Source organism: Trachurus trachurus (genome assembly GCF_905171665.1).
Source record: "Trachurus trachurus genome assembly, chromosome: 23".
Classification (NCBI taxonomy): domain Eukaryota; kingdom Metazoa; phylum Chordata; class Actinopteri; order Carangiformes; family Carangidae; genus Trachurus; species Trachurus trachurus.
Genome location: NC_139912.1, coordinates 10586654 through 10602988, shown reverse-complemented (window position 1 = coordinate 10602988; position 16335 = coordinate 10586654). Strand labels below are relative to the sequence as shown.

Here is a 16335-nt window from a genome sequence, read left to right as displayed (position 1 = left end):
CTCCCCCTCAGGCTCGGCAAATGGCCTCTCTCTGGGATCACCAAGCGTGCCCGACGCCGTAGAGTCAGCACTTATGGCTTCCATCCGTGATGATGCGCAGGACCTTGGGGCTATCTCGTGGTCCCTTCTCGCACAAGAGACGTCGGCTGATGCATGTCTTGGCCACCTTCTGCACCTGATTGAGCACGGGGGCGGGATCGACGCGAACGACCCTGCTCTGATGGGTCTGTCGCCGGTGTGCGAGTCCGTCTACGCGCAGGATGGCGTCCTACTATTCTGCGACCGTGTTGTGGTTCCTCCATCGCTGCGTGAAAGGGTCCTTCGCCACCTTCATGCCGCCCACCAAGGGATTTCTACGATGGAGCAGCAGGCTCGCGCCATAGTCTACTGGCCCGGGATGTCGAAGGACATCCAAGCCACCAGGCACGGATGTGCAGACTGTAACCGAAATGCTCCATCGCAGGCAGCCACACCCCCCCTACCGTCCTCGCCACCGTCGACCCCATTTGAGGCGGTGTTTGCTGACTTCTTCGACTACGGGGGCCGGCACTACCTGGTTGTTGGAGACCGACTCTCAGGCTGGGTAGAGGTCCTGAGCTCTACAGCGAGCACCGACCTGGGAGGCTCGGCTGGCCTGGTTCGCCACCTGCGCACGTTCTTTGCCACCTTTGGCGTACCGGAGGAACTTTCGAGCGACGGTGGCCCGGAGTTCAAGGCAAGCCATACAGAGGACTTCCTCCGCCTGTGGCACATCAAGCATCGCGTGTCCTCTGTTGGCTTCCCACAGTCGAATGGAAGGGCGGAAGTTGCAGTGAAGGCTGCTAAGCGCCTCCTGATGTCCAACACTGGCCCGACAGGCTGTCTTGATAATGACCGTTTCCTGCGTGCCATGTTGCGGTTGCGGAATACGCCTGACCCCGACTGCAACCTCTCACCAGCGCAGATCATCTTTGGTCGACCTCTTCGAGATTCGTTATCCTTCATCAACAGACTCGAGAAGTTCTCAAACCCGCATGTCCGACCGCTCTGGCGCCAAGCATGGGCGGCGAAGGAAGATGCCCTTCGGACCCGGATGTCCCGCACCACGGAGTCTTTGAGAGCTCATTCAAGGCCTCTCCGCCCCTTGGCGCTTGGTGAGAGGGTGTTCCTCCAGAATCAGCAAGGCCCGAGCCCTCGCAAGTGGGACAGATCGGGCGTGGTGGTGGAGTCGCTGAGTCATGATCAGTATCGGATTAAGGTCGACGGGTCGGGGCGCCTGACTCTGCGCAACCGGCGATTCCTCCGCAGCTACACGCCAGCCTCCTCGTACACCCGACAGCAGCCAGCTGCGCCGTTGCCGCCGCCGCTGGCCCTGGAACACCAGTCCGTGCCTGCCCACCCTGGACCTGTGATTCCCCAGGGGGTCGTCCCACGGATATTGGATGGACCCTGCGACACCGCTTTGGACACCTCCCCGCTGGCGTCCCCTGATGAGTCATCCCCTGGCCATGGGACCCGAGGTGACCCCGTTCCTGCAGATGTCACCCCGGAGGCGTCTCCTACGGTGTCACAGTCGCCACCGTCGCTGCCCCTGCTTGTGCAGCCGGGCCGCACGAGGAGGCCGCCCAGGCGCTACGAGCCTGAGACTGGTCATTGGATAAGGGACTGAGTCCGTTAACCTATTCCTGTTCATAGCTTTACGGACTGGGGGGGATGAGGAGTACTCCTGGCCACTAGGGGGCAGTATCTTATTAGTGCTACACTGGCCCAGTTAGTAGTCGGCCATTTTGTGAGTATCTGTTTACCCTGTTCCTGCTATGGTGGTTGGAGGTTCATCTCTGTTCATATTCCTGTAAGTCTTAGTATTTTATTTGCATTACTATCAAGCTTGGTTAAGCTCATACTGTTACCTTTGCTACACAGTATCACATATTAATTAGCTATTTGTTTTAGCTTATGTTGCTATTCTGTGTATTGCTGCAGGGCTCCTTCATCGTTGTCATTAAATACCTGACCTGACATCGAGGAGTGTGTTTCTTCAATTCTTACCTCGTAATGAAAAGTCATCTGAGGTGGGAATGCCTCCCATGATTCCCTACGCAGACTATTTCTGTCTCCCAGCCTTCATCACATCCTGCAAACCCCCTTTTTTCCTGCCGTCTGTTAAGTGCAAAGTCAGGAAATCGTAGTTTATACCTACTGCATTGCTTTTGGCTGATTTCTTTCCTGAGTGTGTGAGTCTCAGTTTGTCTGTTTGTTTGTGTGTTGCTGAAAGATGGCCTTTCTTCATCCTGTCATTTTTCCTGTCCTTCTTCATGTGGGCACATGAAAGACACCGTGCCAGGGGTGTGTGTTTATATACACATATACATGCACGCAACACATGCGTGTATGGGTCGACAGGACGTGACTCACTCGGCCACAACAAAACCCAGGAACATTTATATCCCCAAAACAAGCGTCAGTGGCATCTTGAATCGGTTGCATTCGTGTCAGTCCGGTTTGGCCTCTGCAGCGAGGCGGCAGCCCAAAAACACGCTGCTGGGCCCAAACTTGGTCCAGACACAGCAGCAGCAGCAGCAGCAGCAGCAGACAGCTTCACCATCTGTCTCTAGCAGGATAAAAATAAAACTCTAGGACATGGTCTCAGCAAGTGGATGTTGACAGATCAATGGATGGCCTACAGATGTGCAGGGCTGCTGCAGCTATAGCTACAACTGATAGAAACAGTAGTAGACAACGATGCCGTTTCATTCTGTCTAATATAATCTCTGTAATTTTTTGTTAAAGTGTTTTGCTCCTGCAGAGCCTTAATCAAAACTGTTCATATGCACAGCTGCTGCGACTATTACAGACTCAGTGGCAGGTAGCTACTGTTGGAGACGTACTTCACAACATGACAGAATTAAGGCTCATTATGAAAGAGAACATCCGACATTTTGTTATCCGACATATAAACACGGTGAGGCCACTCATCATGTTCTTAATGTCTTGACTCTCAAACTGAATATTATTTAAAAGTGGAAAATCGTTAAAAGGTGTTTTAAATACATATAAATTGTTTAGGTTTTCATTTATAGCATTTTAACCATTTTGTCTTGATTAATTGAATCTACTACTACTATTTATCCATTTGAAGCAGTTTACTTTTAATTACTTCTAGCTTTTTAAATATTTGTCCTTTACTTTAAACAAACTATTTCCAACAATTTGTCAACTCTCCATCCATTATTCATTACTGTTGGCTGTGATTTATCTTTCATTTAGTTGGGTTTTTGATTTTCAGCTTTAGGTTTTATGTATATTTGGCTGCTTTCAGCTATTTCTTTCTTCTTTTTTCAAATGAGTTTATCTTTCTACGTAACCCTTGGCAACTGCAGCAATAGAGTTATTGTTGGAAAACATGTGATGTAAAGCATTTAAAGGAGAGTAACTGAGCGGATCTCCGATAGTAAAATGCTACGCAGAGCAGAACTTTATATCTATGTCCATTGTCCAAGTATTTCTATCTGTTTTTATTAAAGAAAAAAAAACATTTCACTTTGAAATGCAGTGAAAAACAATCCAGTAAAACAATTTAATGATAATGGAGACAGAAATTTACCACCTCTTGTGTCTGCTTTCTATCAGTTTAAAAATAATTCCCACGACTATGACTAATGTGTGAACTCAAAACTTTTAACTTCTTTCCAAAAGTATAAAAATAATATGATTTATTAAAAGACAAAAGACAGAGCAGAACAGAGGTAAAGATTAAAAAGAGGATCAAGGCCGTTTCTTGTCTTTTTCCCCCTCAGTCTGTCTGTGGCGTGGGAGCCAGGGAGCGATGGGGTTTCCAGACCTGTCAACAGAGGTGATCCCCACGATGCCCCCCAGCCTCCCTGGATGCTCCTTAAAAAACAAGTGTTTCCTCATGAGTCGCTGCAACGTAAAGACAAAAGGCCGGGGTGGATATAATTCAATCAAACGGAGCTGACAGTTTTTCCAGGTGTGTTTTCACCGGTCGTCCTCGTGGTAGAAGAGCACGAAGCCGAGGCCTGAGCCGTCAGACTTGTTCTTCATCAAAAACAGATAAAACGAAACAAGATGTTGCTGAAAGCGATACAGATCCTGCCGAAATAAATTACACAATTGAGATGAAATCATACATATAATTAAATCAAGCAGGAACAAATACAAACACAATGCAACCGTCTGTTACTGTATAGTATAATTGGTGATCATGTATCGTCACCAGCTCCTCGGTGAGTACATGTACGAGTTTGTCGGCTTGCCACCGTGTTGTCAAAAACGCTTCAGTCCGACGACGGCGTAACATCTCGGCGACAGCAGGGGATCAAAGAGCTGCACCAGCGCAGACAGCGAGACGTCCTCCTGCAGTAAGACACACACACACACACACACCCATAAAACAATGAGACACAATGGAGCTGAATAAAAAACACATGGACACAGAGAATAAGATCTTGCTTCTCCTCCCAGTTTGGCTTCGTGACCCTTTGGCATCCAATGCTGTATGATGTTCCTGCTCCAAACAGATTTCTCTATTGAATCCCCCTGGAGGAGAAACATCTGTACAAATATTGTGGCAGGTGGACTCCCGTTCATGCGTAAAACAAGTTTGTCTTCCTTGATGGCCTGATGCTTAGTTGTAGATCTACAACCACCTGGAAACTACCGGCTCTCCTTCTTCTGCTGCTGCTGCTGCTGCTGCTACTCATACTACATCATCATCATCATCATCACGAGGGGAAGAATGCATTATTCCAAGATGGTCACCCCACCGGTCGCCTTGTCGTCACTGCATTTAAATAGATTAGGGGCTACTTTGACATCGGAGGGGGTCCTTAACAAGTGAAACCAGACACAAAGTGTATAGTTGCATGTAAATCAATTCAACTGTATTAGCATTAATATTAAATAGTATCTAGATGCCAACGATGGAGGCCTCGGAGCTGTGTTGGCGCCTAGTGGAGCTAAGGCTGACGGGAAAGCCTTTAGTTTTGCAGTTTTGAACTTAAACAACCTGATGTGTGGTTGTGTGTGTTCTTGTGTGTGCACTTATATCCGTCAACACACTTATCATCACATGGATCACATTCACATGCGTCCACCACCTCCTCCAGGGAGATCGCTCAAAGATGACCAGCGCTCTTGACCGCGGTGTGTACTCTGATTGCGCGGCCTTATTAAGGAAGTCCGTCGGACACACAATCTCACATGTAATCAGAACTTCAAAGCCCGCCGGCTCGTACTACGCATCTCATCTCATCGCATCGCGGTGACTCAGACCGAAAATTAGCATGTTGTGTTTGGCTGCAGAAGCGCAGGACGTTTAAAACGTGGGGCTGGCTTCGATTTAGCCGACACCTATATTATTGTCAGTGATCTGAATCAAAACAACAGTTCCTGATTCCAGCTCCAGATTTGCACGTGTTCGCTTTCATCAACTGGGATGAAAACTTGAAATCTCAACCAACAAGCTGCACGAGAAAAGTCACGAAGACGAGTCCAGCTGACGGTGGAGAGTAAGTGAGTGAGCCCTGTGTGCCAGATGGCTGCTGGGTAATCTGACTGTGAGTTACGACAGCACTCATCCAGTGTCAGTGGCTTTCATGTTAAATGTCGACTCGTTTTCAGTCTAATTTTTTCCATTACAGTGAAAGTATCTTTTAACAGTAATGATGACAATCTGGAAAATATTTCACTGAGGCTTTAAAGTATTTTCTCTGGTTGCCTTTTTTTGTTCTGCTCTGTTTTTGTTTTTCATGTTTATTCATATTTTTTTTAAACTTGAAACATACTCAGAAAACAAGTACTAAAAACAATTCACATCTATTTTTTGTTTCAGTGAAATAAGTAGAAAACAACTAATTTTGAGTTTAATTCAATTTTTCATTTTTCCACATTCAGTACCAATTTGTTTCCATTTCAGGTCTGTTTACAGAGTTTTATTAAATTCAGTAAAAAGCCCTTGAGGCCAACATGGAGAATGAAGATCATAGATATATAAATAGATAAATACTTCATGTAGGCCCTAAGGAAAATTAATTGATACTATATATCAAAATGATCCAATCAAAGCAACATCTAAATACTGTAGACCTTGTGGTGTTAATCAAATGTGTTTTTATATCTTTACATCATACATTTACTTATTTTAACAAGCTTTTTACGTTTTTTCTCATTCACATTTATTTCCCTCTTATCCATAAACAAGCCAAAAAACCAGAGGCAGCTCACCCCCTTTTCACTTCAATAAAGAGTGGAAAAGATTTTACTCAGTTTTTATTTAAAAAAAAAGTCTAGATTTTATTTGCCAGTTCAGATGTGAATACCTTTCTTTTTTATATCAAGACGATAACTATTTTCCTGTTGGACACAAACAGCAACATGTGGCTGCGGAGTTGTGCTGTAGTTTATGCCACCATCGACGTTTAAATGTCAGATGTTCCATAAACTTCCCACGTGGATACGACCACAACATAACAACTCAGTGATCCGTGTAAACACGTTGAGGTTTTTTTCCCCTCCCGCTGTCTCCTCAGCCTCTTCCTGGATTTATATATGTACTTTTGTATTTATGTCCAGCATATAAAGCCTCCATGTGATGTTCTTACCTGTTCTTTCAGATAGCACAGGCGATCCAGGAGAATCAGACCTTCGATACAGGGGGCCAGGGTCACCTTCAGCTGCACACAAAAGGAGAAAATAAATAGATTCATGAGTATTTTTTCTTTTTCTTAACAATGACAACCCATCTGGTACAAAATAGCACTCCACTAACTTGTCCCTCTTCCCTCCCTCCTTGGACTGAGACTACATACCAAAAAAACCCACCATGACTAGTGTCTCCTCAGTAACTGGTGAGCAAGCCCCCCTAAAAAAGAACCATTCCACTGTTTTATGTCTTGAAGGAAACTTGGTCTGTTGGTTGACACCACAATTAGCGGCCTGAGCTGAAACCAGAGGCTGCTTTTCTTCCTTCTCTGTACAAGTCATTCCTGCGTTACTTCCCCCGCAGACGGCAATGATCTCACTTAATGGTCTGCAATTTATTGGCATTATACATCTCATTTTACAGGAATGAAAATGTTTTACACAAAAAAGAGTTGAAACAGACTGTTGTGGTGCGAAGAGGCATAAAGTATAGGATTAAGGTTTTTTTTTTTAAGTCTTTTTCAGTTGTGGGGAGATGAAGAGAGGGCCCACCATGTTGAAGGCGTGCATCTCGCTGATTCGCGGTCTGTATGTGTCATGGTAACCCTGGATGTCGCTGTCGGAGAGCTGGGGAGAAAAAAGAAAGGTGTCATCCTTGTATGTAGGGAAAGGAAAGGAGTTTTGTGTGAAGGAGAAAGAAGCAGCAAGGCAGCGAGGACTTCAGGCACCTGTTGCCTTCATCAACCTGATGTGAATTTGGAGATTTTTCTCCATAAACACTTGCGAGGAAACGTTTTCCCCTGTGTCGTACCAAAGTTAACGAGCATTTTTCACAGTTTGTTCCTGGAAGGTGTTGTGAAACGACTGGCCCTGACCTTTGATTCATCCAGCTCCAGTCTGCGTAGAGCTCGGCGAACGTAGTCCACAAACGATTTAGCCTTGGAGTACACGTTCCCAACTCGCTTCTCACTGTGGAACACACACAGACACACACACAGATCATTTCTCAGGCCTTGAACATCTCATTTTTAATGAAACGAACAACTTTCAGTCTCATGTGTGTGTGCTGATTTTTTTTTTTTCTTTTTAAATCAGCAGCCAGAACCAAACTGTGATGAATCGCTGCTGCTCGGAGGAAACTAATGAATATTCGATCCTGATCTGATGTCAGCCATTAAACTGAAGGTCACAGAGCAGTGACCAGCGATGCTCAGTGTCTTTAATCGCGTCTGCGACCAGCGCATCTGATAAGGGCTAATTGAAATCTGTGCTGTTTACTTCTCTCGTTTGTTAGGCAGAGGAGAGCGATGACCATCCTCCGCCAGAAAGTCCTCAGTCATTAGGAATGCAGAATAACTAATGACCCCACAACTGGGGGTTTTATGGGTGTGAAAGCAGCGGGTTTGAACTTTTGAAAGCCAGCAGTTGCTCATGTTTGGAAAGCGTCGCGTAACAAGTAAACCAAGGCCAAACAGCAGACTGACTGATGCTCATGTGCTGCTCAGCCTTTTCTTCTCCATTTATACCCATACTGCACATAGAGAGGCGGTTTGTTTGTGTACAGAGCAAAGAGACGAAACAAGGACAAGTCTGTTCAGCCTGCAACTACGACTCATTATTCTGAATGCATGCAGTGATTATTTTTTGAATTTTGTCAATAAAATACCAGAAAATAGAGATTAATAGTCATCAAAATTGGCCAAAGCCCAACTTAACGCCTTCAAATTGATTGTTTTTTGTGTCCAACAGCCATAACCCAAATATATTCAAAATCAATATTCAATTTAAGAACCATATAAAAAAAGATTGAAGCATCAAATCATCACATTTGAGAGGCTAAAACCGGCGTTTTTACCAATCCTGCACTAGGAATTTCAATGTCTGTCTAGTCAACAAACAGAACAATCTCAACAGCTTCTAGATGGAGTTGTCATGAAACTCTGTACAGATGTTGATGGTCCCCAGAGGATGAGCCCCACTGACTTTCCCCTTTCCCTGGTCTTAATTACTAGTTAGTTTGAAGTCTTCCTATATGGTACAATTTAAAAGCAAATCGACATAAAGCAGAATGGTTTTTTAGGACATGGCTACCGCTTGATTGTCATCTTGAGACTCTTTACATGTTGCAAGCTGTGGACTTTTTTATGGTTTCAACAAAACAAAATGGGCCAACTCGTTCCTGGCATTAAAATTGCACTTCACAATACATTAATGGTCCCCAGAAGATTAACAGTAATAATAATGATCCCATAACCTTTTATCTACAACACCATCAACTACCATGCCAAAACACTATAAAACAATAGTGCACATTATAAACATTATACCTCTGCCTGTACATTTCTAGCCTTGACTTGAACGACTAATGATCTCAGTTGATTCTGTATAGGAACTCATTTAAGCTCTTAGGTCTATAATGCATGTGACATTTGTTGCAGGTCTTGGTTCATTTATAATCCAAATAAACCTGAAACAAAAACGTTTCCTTTGTGGTTCACAACAAAGAAAACAAACAGTAAGTGAGATTTCACCCTTTAGATTCCTACTGTTCTGTTCCAGCTCATTCCCACAGAGGACACTTGTTTCTGTGTGTGGACACGGTGACATATAATTCACATTTTCATACACACAATGATGGAGCTAAATGTCAGGAATAATTGAATGTGAGCCTGTAATTTCTCACAGGGAAGTAATTCCAGATGTTAATGCCGGTGTATTACCTTTTATAGGAGCCGTAGTGGTCCTGCAGAATAACATGAAGGACGGCCCGGTAGAACAGAGACTCCATCTGAATCTATAGAAAAGGTCAAACATAACTTGATTCAACATAACATTGGTTATTGCAATTTTTCACATTAAAACTTTTGCTATCCCTTTGTGACTCATCCAGCATGTGTACGAGCGCTCGCTTGATGAATATTTCTGACACTCTCCAAGCCTGATGCAACACAAGCAGGCAATCAAGCCATGTTTTTGGATTCAGACGCTCGTTCCAAAAAGTAATCAATCTTTCCGTGATTGCATTAATATTTATAAACATTCCATATTAATGGCTGCTGGTATCGTGTATCAGCTCCTGGCCTCGAGCTCTGCCTTCTACATTTCAAATAAATACACTGTAGACAATCACGGACTAAAAACAAAAGCAGAATTAAAGGGCTGATGGTCTGAATGCAGGGAGGAGATCTACGAGGCTGATAAAACTGTCTGGGGGCGATCGCGAACACCCTTGTTTTTGGTTTTGAGGGAATTTGATAGATTTGTTTTGATGGGTGCGAAGTAATGACAGTCTAGAGGAAAAACATTAAACTCCCATTCTTGTGCAATGATGACTATTGGTTTATTATAGTGATTATAGTGACTGTGCAGGCCGCACTTACCCCCTGGCCCAGTGAGACTCGTTCCAGTGCCTGTAGTTGTTGTTGTTGAAAGAAAAGCGGGAAAGCATAAAGATGAGTAAAATCTGAGCTGTAGCTGAAGTTGCGAAAAGCCATTACAGTCTAAACACCACATGTTTATGAAAGAAAGATGCTGCTGTGTACTTTTTTTGTCTTTTTTTTTGTGTGGTGTCACCCATACTCACCAAACACGCAGACATCCTGGCGTTTCTCCCGCAGAACCAGGACTGGTCGCGGAGGTACTGACTCAGAGGGAAACCACACACGCCGTGTAAACACTCTGTGAGGAGACACACAGAGATAATAGGAGCAAAGTCATTTATCAGTTTGTTTGATTAATCCTTTCTTTCCTTCCCCCCCCCCACACACACTCACAGCTGCAATCAGTGGATATGAATTTTAAATGTTTGCTGGGGGTTTGCTTAAGTTAGCGAACGTACTTTGATTTATCGGGACAGGGATGAAACAAAAATCCATCTGCTCCTTTTCATCTTGTAAATTTAACTGATGTGACTGGATTGGTGAAATAATTTACTCTCTGTTAGTGTTCTCAGTGACAGCTTAAAGGAACTGTTTGACATTAAAGGTAAATGCACTTGTTTAGTTTCTTGCCAAGAGTTAGAAGAGAGGATCAACATCATTCTCATATCTGTCCATCAAATCTGAAGCAGCGGCTAGTTAGCTGTTAGCTTAGAAGAAATTCTCCAGAATCTCCTTCGTATATTCGCGGTGACGTTTCTAGCTAGCTAGCTTAGCCATAAGATTGATTGTTGTTGGTCTTTTGTACAGTTTATACAAACATGTTATAGCATGCTAATTAGCCATTTCCCCCCCTGTTACCAGCTTTTAGTCTAATCTAAGCTATCAATCTCCGCGCCATAGCTTCATTTTAGTGCACAAACAGGAAACAGCTTTCACTCCTCTCATTTAAACCTCAGCAATAAAGAGAGGAAATATATTTCCTAAAAATGAGCAAGAGAATTGCGAAAAACAAATTCTCCCTGCTAAATATTTTGCCTTAAAAGTGCAGTCCAACTACTTAGAAAGCCAAAGTGTTGACCTCTGATTGCTGCTGAAAACAGCAACATTAATCACACATTTCCTACTGTAGCAGCTCTTTGCATGCACTTCCACACATACACACACACACACACAGATTCCCATTGGGAGGGCACTGAGTGTGACTGCTTGACAGCCTGCCATCCTTTTCATGTCACTTCTAAAAGGGTCAGTGGCTGAGGCCAAGGCGCAGTGAATCCAGAGGGATACGGTCAAAAGAAACACTAATAACATGTGCAGCTGGGGCCGCGCTGGCTCTTGCAAACTGGTCCGGACATGCTAACGCGTTAGCAGTCAGGTTAGCTTCACCCCCGGCCCCCGCCCTCCTCCACCCAGGCGCCGGCCCTGGGAGGCGAGTGAAGTGGACAGGCCTTTCCTCGGTCTGACGGGTGGATTACACAGTGAGCGCAGAGCTGTTTATAGTCACCAACCACATGCTGACCACAGAGATCACATCTGAAGTGGCCGTGTACATGCACTGCAGTTCAGAAAGACAAATATTTCTCATGTCCTAGTGCGCAAGTGGACACGTACACTTGAAAACACGCCGGCTCCCAGACCGTAGACGCCTGGATACACTCACCTCTGAGAAGTTGTTGTTTTTTGTGAGTAAATAGCATGAGATAATGTACAAGAAATTTAAGGAATTGCTTAATTGTTTAATTCCTGTATAAGCAGATCATATAAATGTATAACCAGCTTCTATAATGAAGCTTTTCAGCGATTTAGCTCAATACTAGGGTGAGGCAGGCCACCGCAGGAGCTGGCCCTCATCCCAGACTGCACTGTAAGGCCAACAGGGGAGAAAACGTGTGTGTGTGTGTGTGTGTCTGTGTGTGTGCATGCCTTTGTTCCCTTCTTTAAAAGACTGAGCAGGAGTTTGAGAAACAAGCACGGAAAGGAGTGTTTTCAATCAGTTGTCGACGTGATATCATTTTCCGCTCTTGGCTGAGGCTGCGACGGAACCTGACGACGCGGGAGTCGAAGGTCGCGCTGTTAACAAGAGATGACGCGATACTGTATCGACTTCGGCGAGGGCTCCCCCTTGTAGATGCGCGCAGGCTGCAGTCACAGCATGAGGACACATGTAGAGGATTTCATACCTCATAAACCGCAGTGAAGGGGGATGAAACGAGGATGATATCAGTCTGTCGTCTCGAGTTTTGGCACCTGAGTTCACCGAGCCGAGGCAGCAGTTGGGAGCGGCGGTGTGGAAGCCAAGGCTGACTATATAACAGCAAAAAGATGGAATACAACACACGAAGTGTAGATTTAATCTCTTCCGATTGATTCTCCTTTAAATTAAAAGGTCAAAAAAAAAATCTCATTTTCAGCGGCCTTACACAGCCATTCTGAATCCATAAATCCACTCTAATGGCTCTAACAGTAGGTTTCTGAAGTCAACTCGATCTCCAGAAGGGTAACTTGGCCGCGGCTCCAGACTCTCAGCGGAACATCTGACTTGTTTACTATAAAATATGAATATGAGTGTTAATGTGGGAAGACGATATTTCATTTCAGGGTGGAACAAAGCTTTGACTTGGACGATGCAGGTGTCTGAGGTGTGAGCGAAAAACAAGGAGAGAGATAGAAACAGAAAGAAAGGCTCTGATCTCTGTAGAAGAGAAAACACATGTGCTCTCTCTGTGTGTGTGAGAGAGGACTCACAGCTTTACAACACACTGAGAGACAGAGAGAAAACACAGTAATCTGTCTCTGGTTGTGATCAGTATCTGCGTGTGTTATTGTCTGTGTGTGTGTGTGTAACTACCCTGTTGGGCACGGTCAAACTCCTCAGACAGCAGGTGATAGCAGCAGCCCACGCTGCAGACTGCAGCCAGCTCCGCCTTAGCCACAAACATCCTCAGGGTGCTGGGAGCCAAGTCGCCACACGTGTGCAGGCCGACCATGACAGCATCCTGCAGTTTTGGAGAAAAATATGCAGAGAGGAAGAGGAGGGTGAGGAGGGGCTTTGGAGATCGATGGTGAAATTTATTGATGGTGACGCCCTCGCGCATTTGGCACCACACTTACATCCCACACTCGCCCCAGTAATGCAAACTCCAGCCCGCTGCGACAGACTTGTAATTTTAGGAGCCACAGTGGGGATCGTGCCTCGCTACTATGCGGCTGGACTCCTATCGGCACCACCACCGCACACGCACTAAATCTATTTTCAACATTTAGTTTGGTCTTTTTTTTTATGTGTGTGTGTGTGTGACTTTTGGAGCAGCTCACCTCCAGCTCGCCGATCAGCTCTCTCAGCTCCGTTTCTGCAGTAACGTAAGACGTGAGGGGTGAAAACACGACGCCGGAGCCGTCGGTTCTGTTCAGGGCTTTCCTCTCCAGGTTCTCCCTCTTCCTCCTCTCCCTCTCCTCGGCGCTCAGTTCGCTGGGGGGAATTCTGGGGGATGTAGCCTGTATCACATCCTCTGATAGGGCGCTGAGGAAGAGCTCCTCTGTTTCTGGGTTAGGCTCTGAATGCCTTTCATCTGCAGGGCTGACATCTGATAATACAGTTAACACCTGCTCTTCCTCCTGTGACACAGTTCCTCCCTCGGGATATAAAACATCACAGCCTCCGTTCAGTCCGCGCTCCTTTTCTGCTACCACCTCCTCCTGAGGGGAATGCACCGACTCCCCCTGTGTCCTGTGAGCCTTGGTGTGTTTCTGGTACACCCTGGAGAACTTCTTCAGCTTCCTGTTCCTCTCCTGGGCTCCATGGGTGTTGGTGCTGGAGGAGTCGATGCCGTAGACCCGGAGATCATACTGCAGAGACAGGAACGAGCTCAGGTAGCCTTTCCCTGAGCCCACATCTATCACCTGGGTGGGCGACACAGATGGTAGGAGAAATAAAATTCAGAAATTAGGGTACTGAAACCAAACTCATTGGGTTTATTCATACTGTAGCAACCCCACTCTACCTGTTTGACTCCACAGTGCTGGGCCAAACAGGCCACCACCGCAGACATGCAGTGAACTTCATGAGATTTCTTCAAGTTCATGAACTCATCTGGCTCCAGCGCTGCACCTGTATTTGAAAGGAGTATAACATATTTACCTGCACTGTTCCTTTTAATAAATAGCACATCAATCCTGTCACTGCAACCGTTATTGGACATTTTTTTTGCTGGAAAGTCCTTGACTGGTTTCCTATTCTCAGCATGAAGCATTGTGTTTTTTACACTGTTTCCTACCGATGTCTTTTGGTGCAGCTCCAGACTCAGACCCGTTCTTTCTGAGGGCCTGCAGCAGCTCATCCCTGCTCCAGCAGACTCCAAGGCCTGGGAGGGAGTGGGCTTTGGCTGCCTGCAAAAGTTCATGGGTATCAACCAGCCGCTTCGTATCACCGCAAAACCCAAATGTGGTCCTGGGCAGCTCTGTTTGGCGAGAAAAGCATATTAAATATTACATGAACTTGGTGCAAATTAGTAAAGCTTTGCATTTATTTCTTTGTATATGGTAGATATTAAAACTTATTGCATCCATTCAAATTTTGAAAAACCACTGTAATGGTTTGCTCAGTATCCAATACAAAGGAGGTGAGTGCAGTTTTGTTTTGTGGTGCTTTCAGCATTGTAAAATGACATGTTAAAGATTTAAAGGCAACAACACTTTCCAGAAACAATGTTCTGGATACAGCTAGATGATCCACAGACCCCACTGTAAATGTGTTTTCATTGGAGGTACTTTCTACCAAAAATGAGTGCCCATGAAAACTGCTGATTGTGTGTTCTCAAAAAATATGATCAAATCAAAAAAAAAAAGGCAAATAACGCCAAAAACCATTCAGTTGGCTTTGATACCTTGAGAGGTAGAGAATGTTTCTTCCTTGTAAACTGGGTGATCCTTTTTTTTGACATTCTCTAAAGCAATCCATTAAAAGTATACTGAAAATTAATTAATTACAGCTTTTGGGTTGCCAGTTGCCAGGTTGTGTAAAATACATTTGGCTGGTCTTTATCACTTCTATTTGGCAACAGTTCATTTATAAATCTTGTTAGACTATTAATTTTTTTAATGAGCAGGAAATAAATTGATTTTGGTCCAGGACCTCTGCAGCCCTTTCATACTGTTTATACTGGCCATATGATCCAGGAAGACACAGCAGGGCTGCAACTAATGATTATTTTCATATTCAAATAACATGCCAGTTATGGTTTTGAGTAATCTATTTATAGTTTTTCCTTAAAAGGAAAAAAGAGAAAATTGAAAGTAGTCAAATGAGCCAAAGGTGATGTCCAAACCAAAGACATAACATTTATATTCATATGAATGGAACAAATCCTCCCACTGAGGAAATCTGGAAGAAAAAGTTCCTGGTAAAGGGGCATTTTCACAACTTGGCAACCAACATTTTTCTCAATTGCTGTCATATTAGCACATTTAAAATGATTCCCAAACCGTTTGTTGAAATATTTTGATATGGTTGTACCCATAAACACTTCTCAAAGAGCTTTCCTACAGTTTATGTAAGGCCAGGCTGACTGTCTTTCTTTCTTTACCTGTTTCTTTAGACTCTGGCGCCCTCTGCTGGTCGCTACCGGAGCTGACGGCTGACAGGACTTCCTCCGGTTGAACGGCCACAAACCGTTTCCACACGTCGTGGGTGTAAAACTCCACCGTGTGAGCGTTGGCGATACTCAGAGTTATAGACAGAAACCGTCTGACTTCGTCTATCCGCCGCTGAATCTCTGCCAGACTATCAGAAGAGGACGACATGATATGAGACAGACTTGACTGCAGCGTGGAGGAGGACGTCAGCTCAGCTGCGGGTGTACGTCAAGGCATTAGCAATCGATGATGATGTTCGATGATATTCTTCTCAGGCAGCAGGAGTATCTTTATCTCACCAAGGATTTTATTTTACTCTGGGAAAATGTTGTCTTTGGTTTCCATAATCATTCTAAGAGAGAAGGAAAATGTTACTTTTTGATATTTGTTTTTATATTTGGTAAAATTCTTTATTCATAAAAGTATTTTATTTAAAATTGTAATAAGAAAAACCCCTTGTTTTGTTGTTTTCAAAAAATAAATGGAGCATTATTTTAAGTTACATACTAATTCAACAAATCAAAAGGCTAACATTAAATTTCTGTGCCATAATACAACCTTTTATGTAATGTATTTTACCCCTGGCTCATCTGTTAATTTCAGCTCTTTCTGTATACTGTTCATTGTTTACTGTTTGTAATTGTTAAAGTGTTAAGTTCAGCTTAATTAGAACATTATCATAATT

The 16335-nt window shown here is 44.3% G+C and overlaps 1 protein-coding gene across 1 annotated transcript; it reads right to left on the bottom strand.

Moving 5' to 3' along the window:
* Window positions 1-6433: 6433 nt before the first annotated feature.
* mettl25 (methyltransferase like 25) lies at window positions 6434-15835 on the bottom strand. The gene is made up of 11 exons (XM_083999457.1): window positions 15602-15835; window positions 14294-14476; window positions 14021-14127; window positions 13335-13919; window positions 12868-13015; window positions 10223-10317; window positions 10020-10049; window positions 9360-9433; window positions 7515-7608; window positions 7192-7266; window positions 6434-6671 (listed from the first exon to the last, which is right to left on the bottom strand). The coding sequence occupies exons 1-11, from the start codon at window positions 15816-15818 to the stop codon at window positions 6561-6563; spliced, it is 1719 nt and encodes a 572-aa protein (XP_083855583.1). The 5' UTR covers window positions 15819-15835; the 3' UTR covers window positions 6434-6560.
* Between the last annotated feature and the right edge of the window lie 500 nt (window positions 15836-16335).

What these genes read in the sequence shown, in the direction of transcription:
- mettl25 (XM_083999457.1), bottom strand. Translation starts at nt 15,818, where the DNA reads ATGTCGTCCTCTTCTGATAGTCTGGCAGAGATTCAGCGGCGGATAGAC. An exon ending in CCAGGATGTCTGCGTGTTTG is followed by an intron (nt 10,050 to 10,222) that starts GTGAGTATGGGT and finishes CAACAACTACAG; the next exon opens with GCACTGGAACGAGTCTCACT. An exon ending in TGGAGCTGGATGAATCAAAG is followed by an intron (nt 7,267 to 7,514) that starts GTCAGGGCCAGT and finishes TTTTCTCCCCAG; the next exon opens with CTCTCCGACAGCGACATCCA.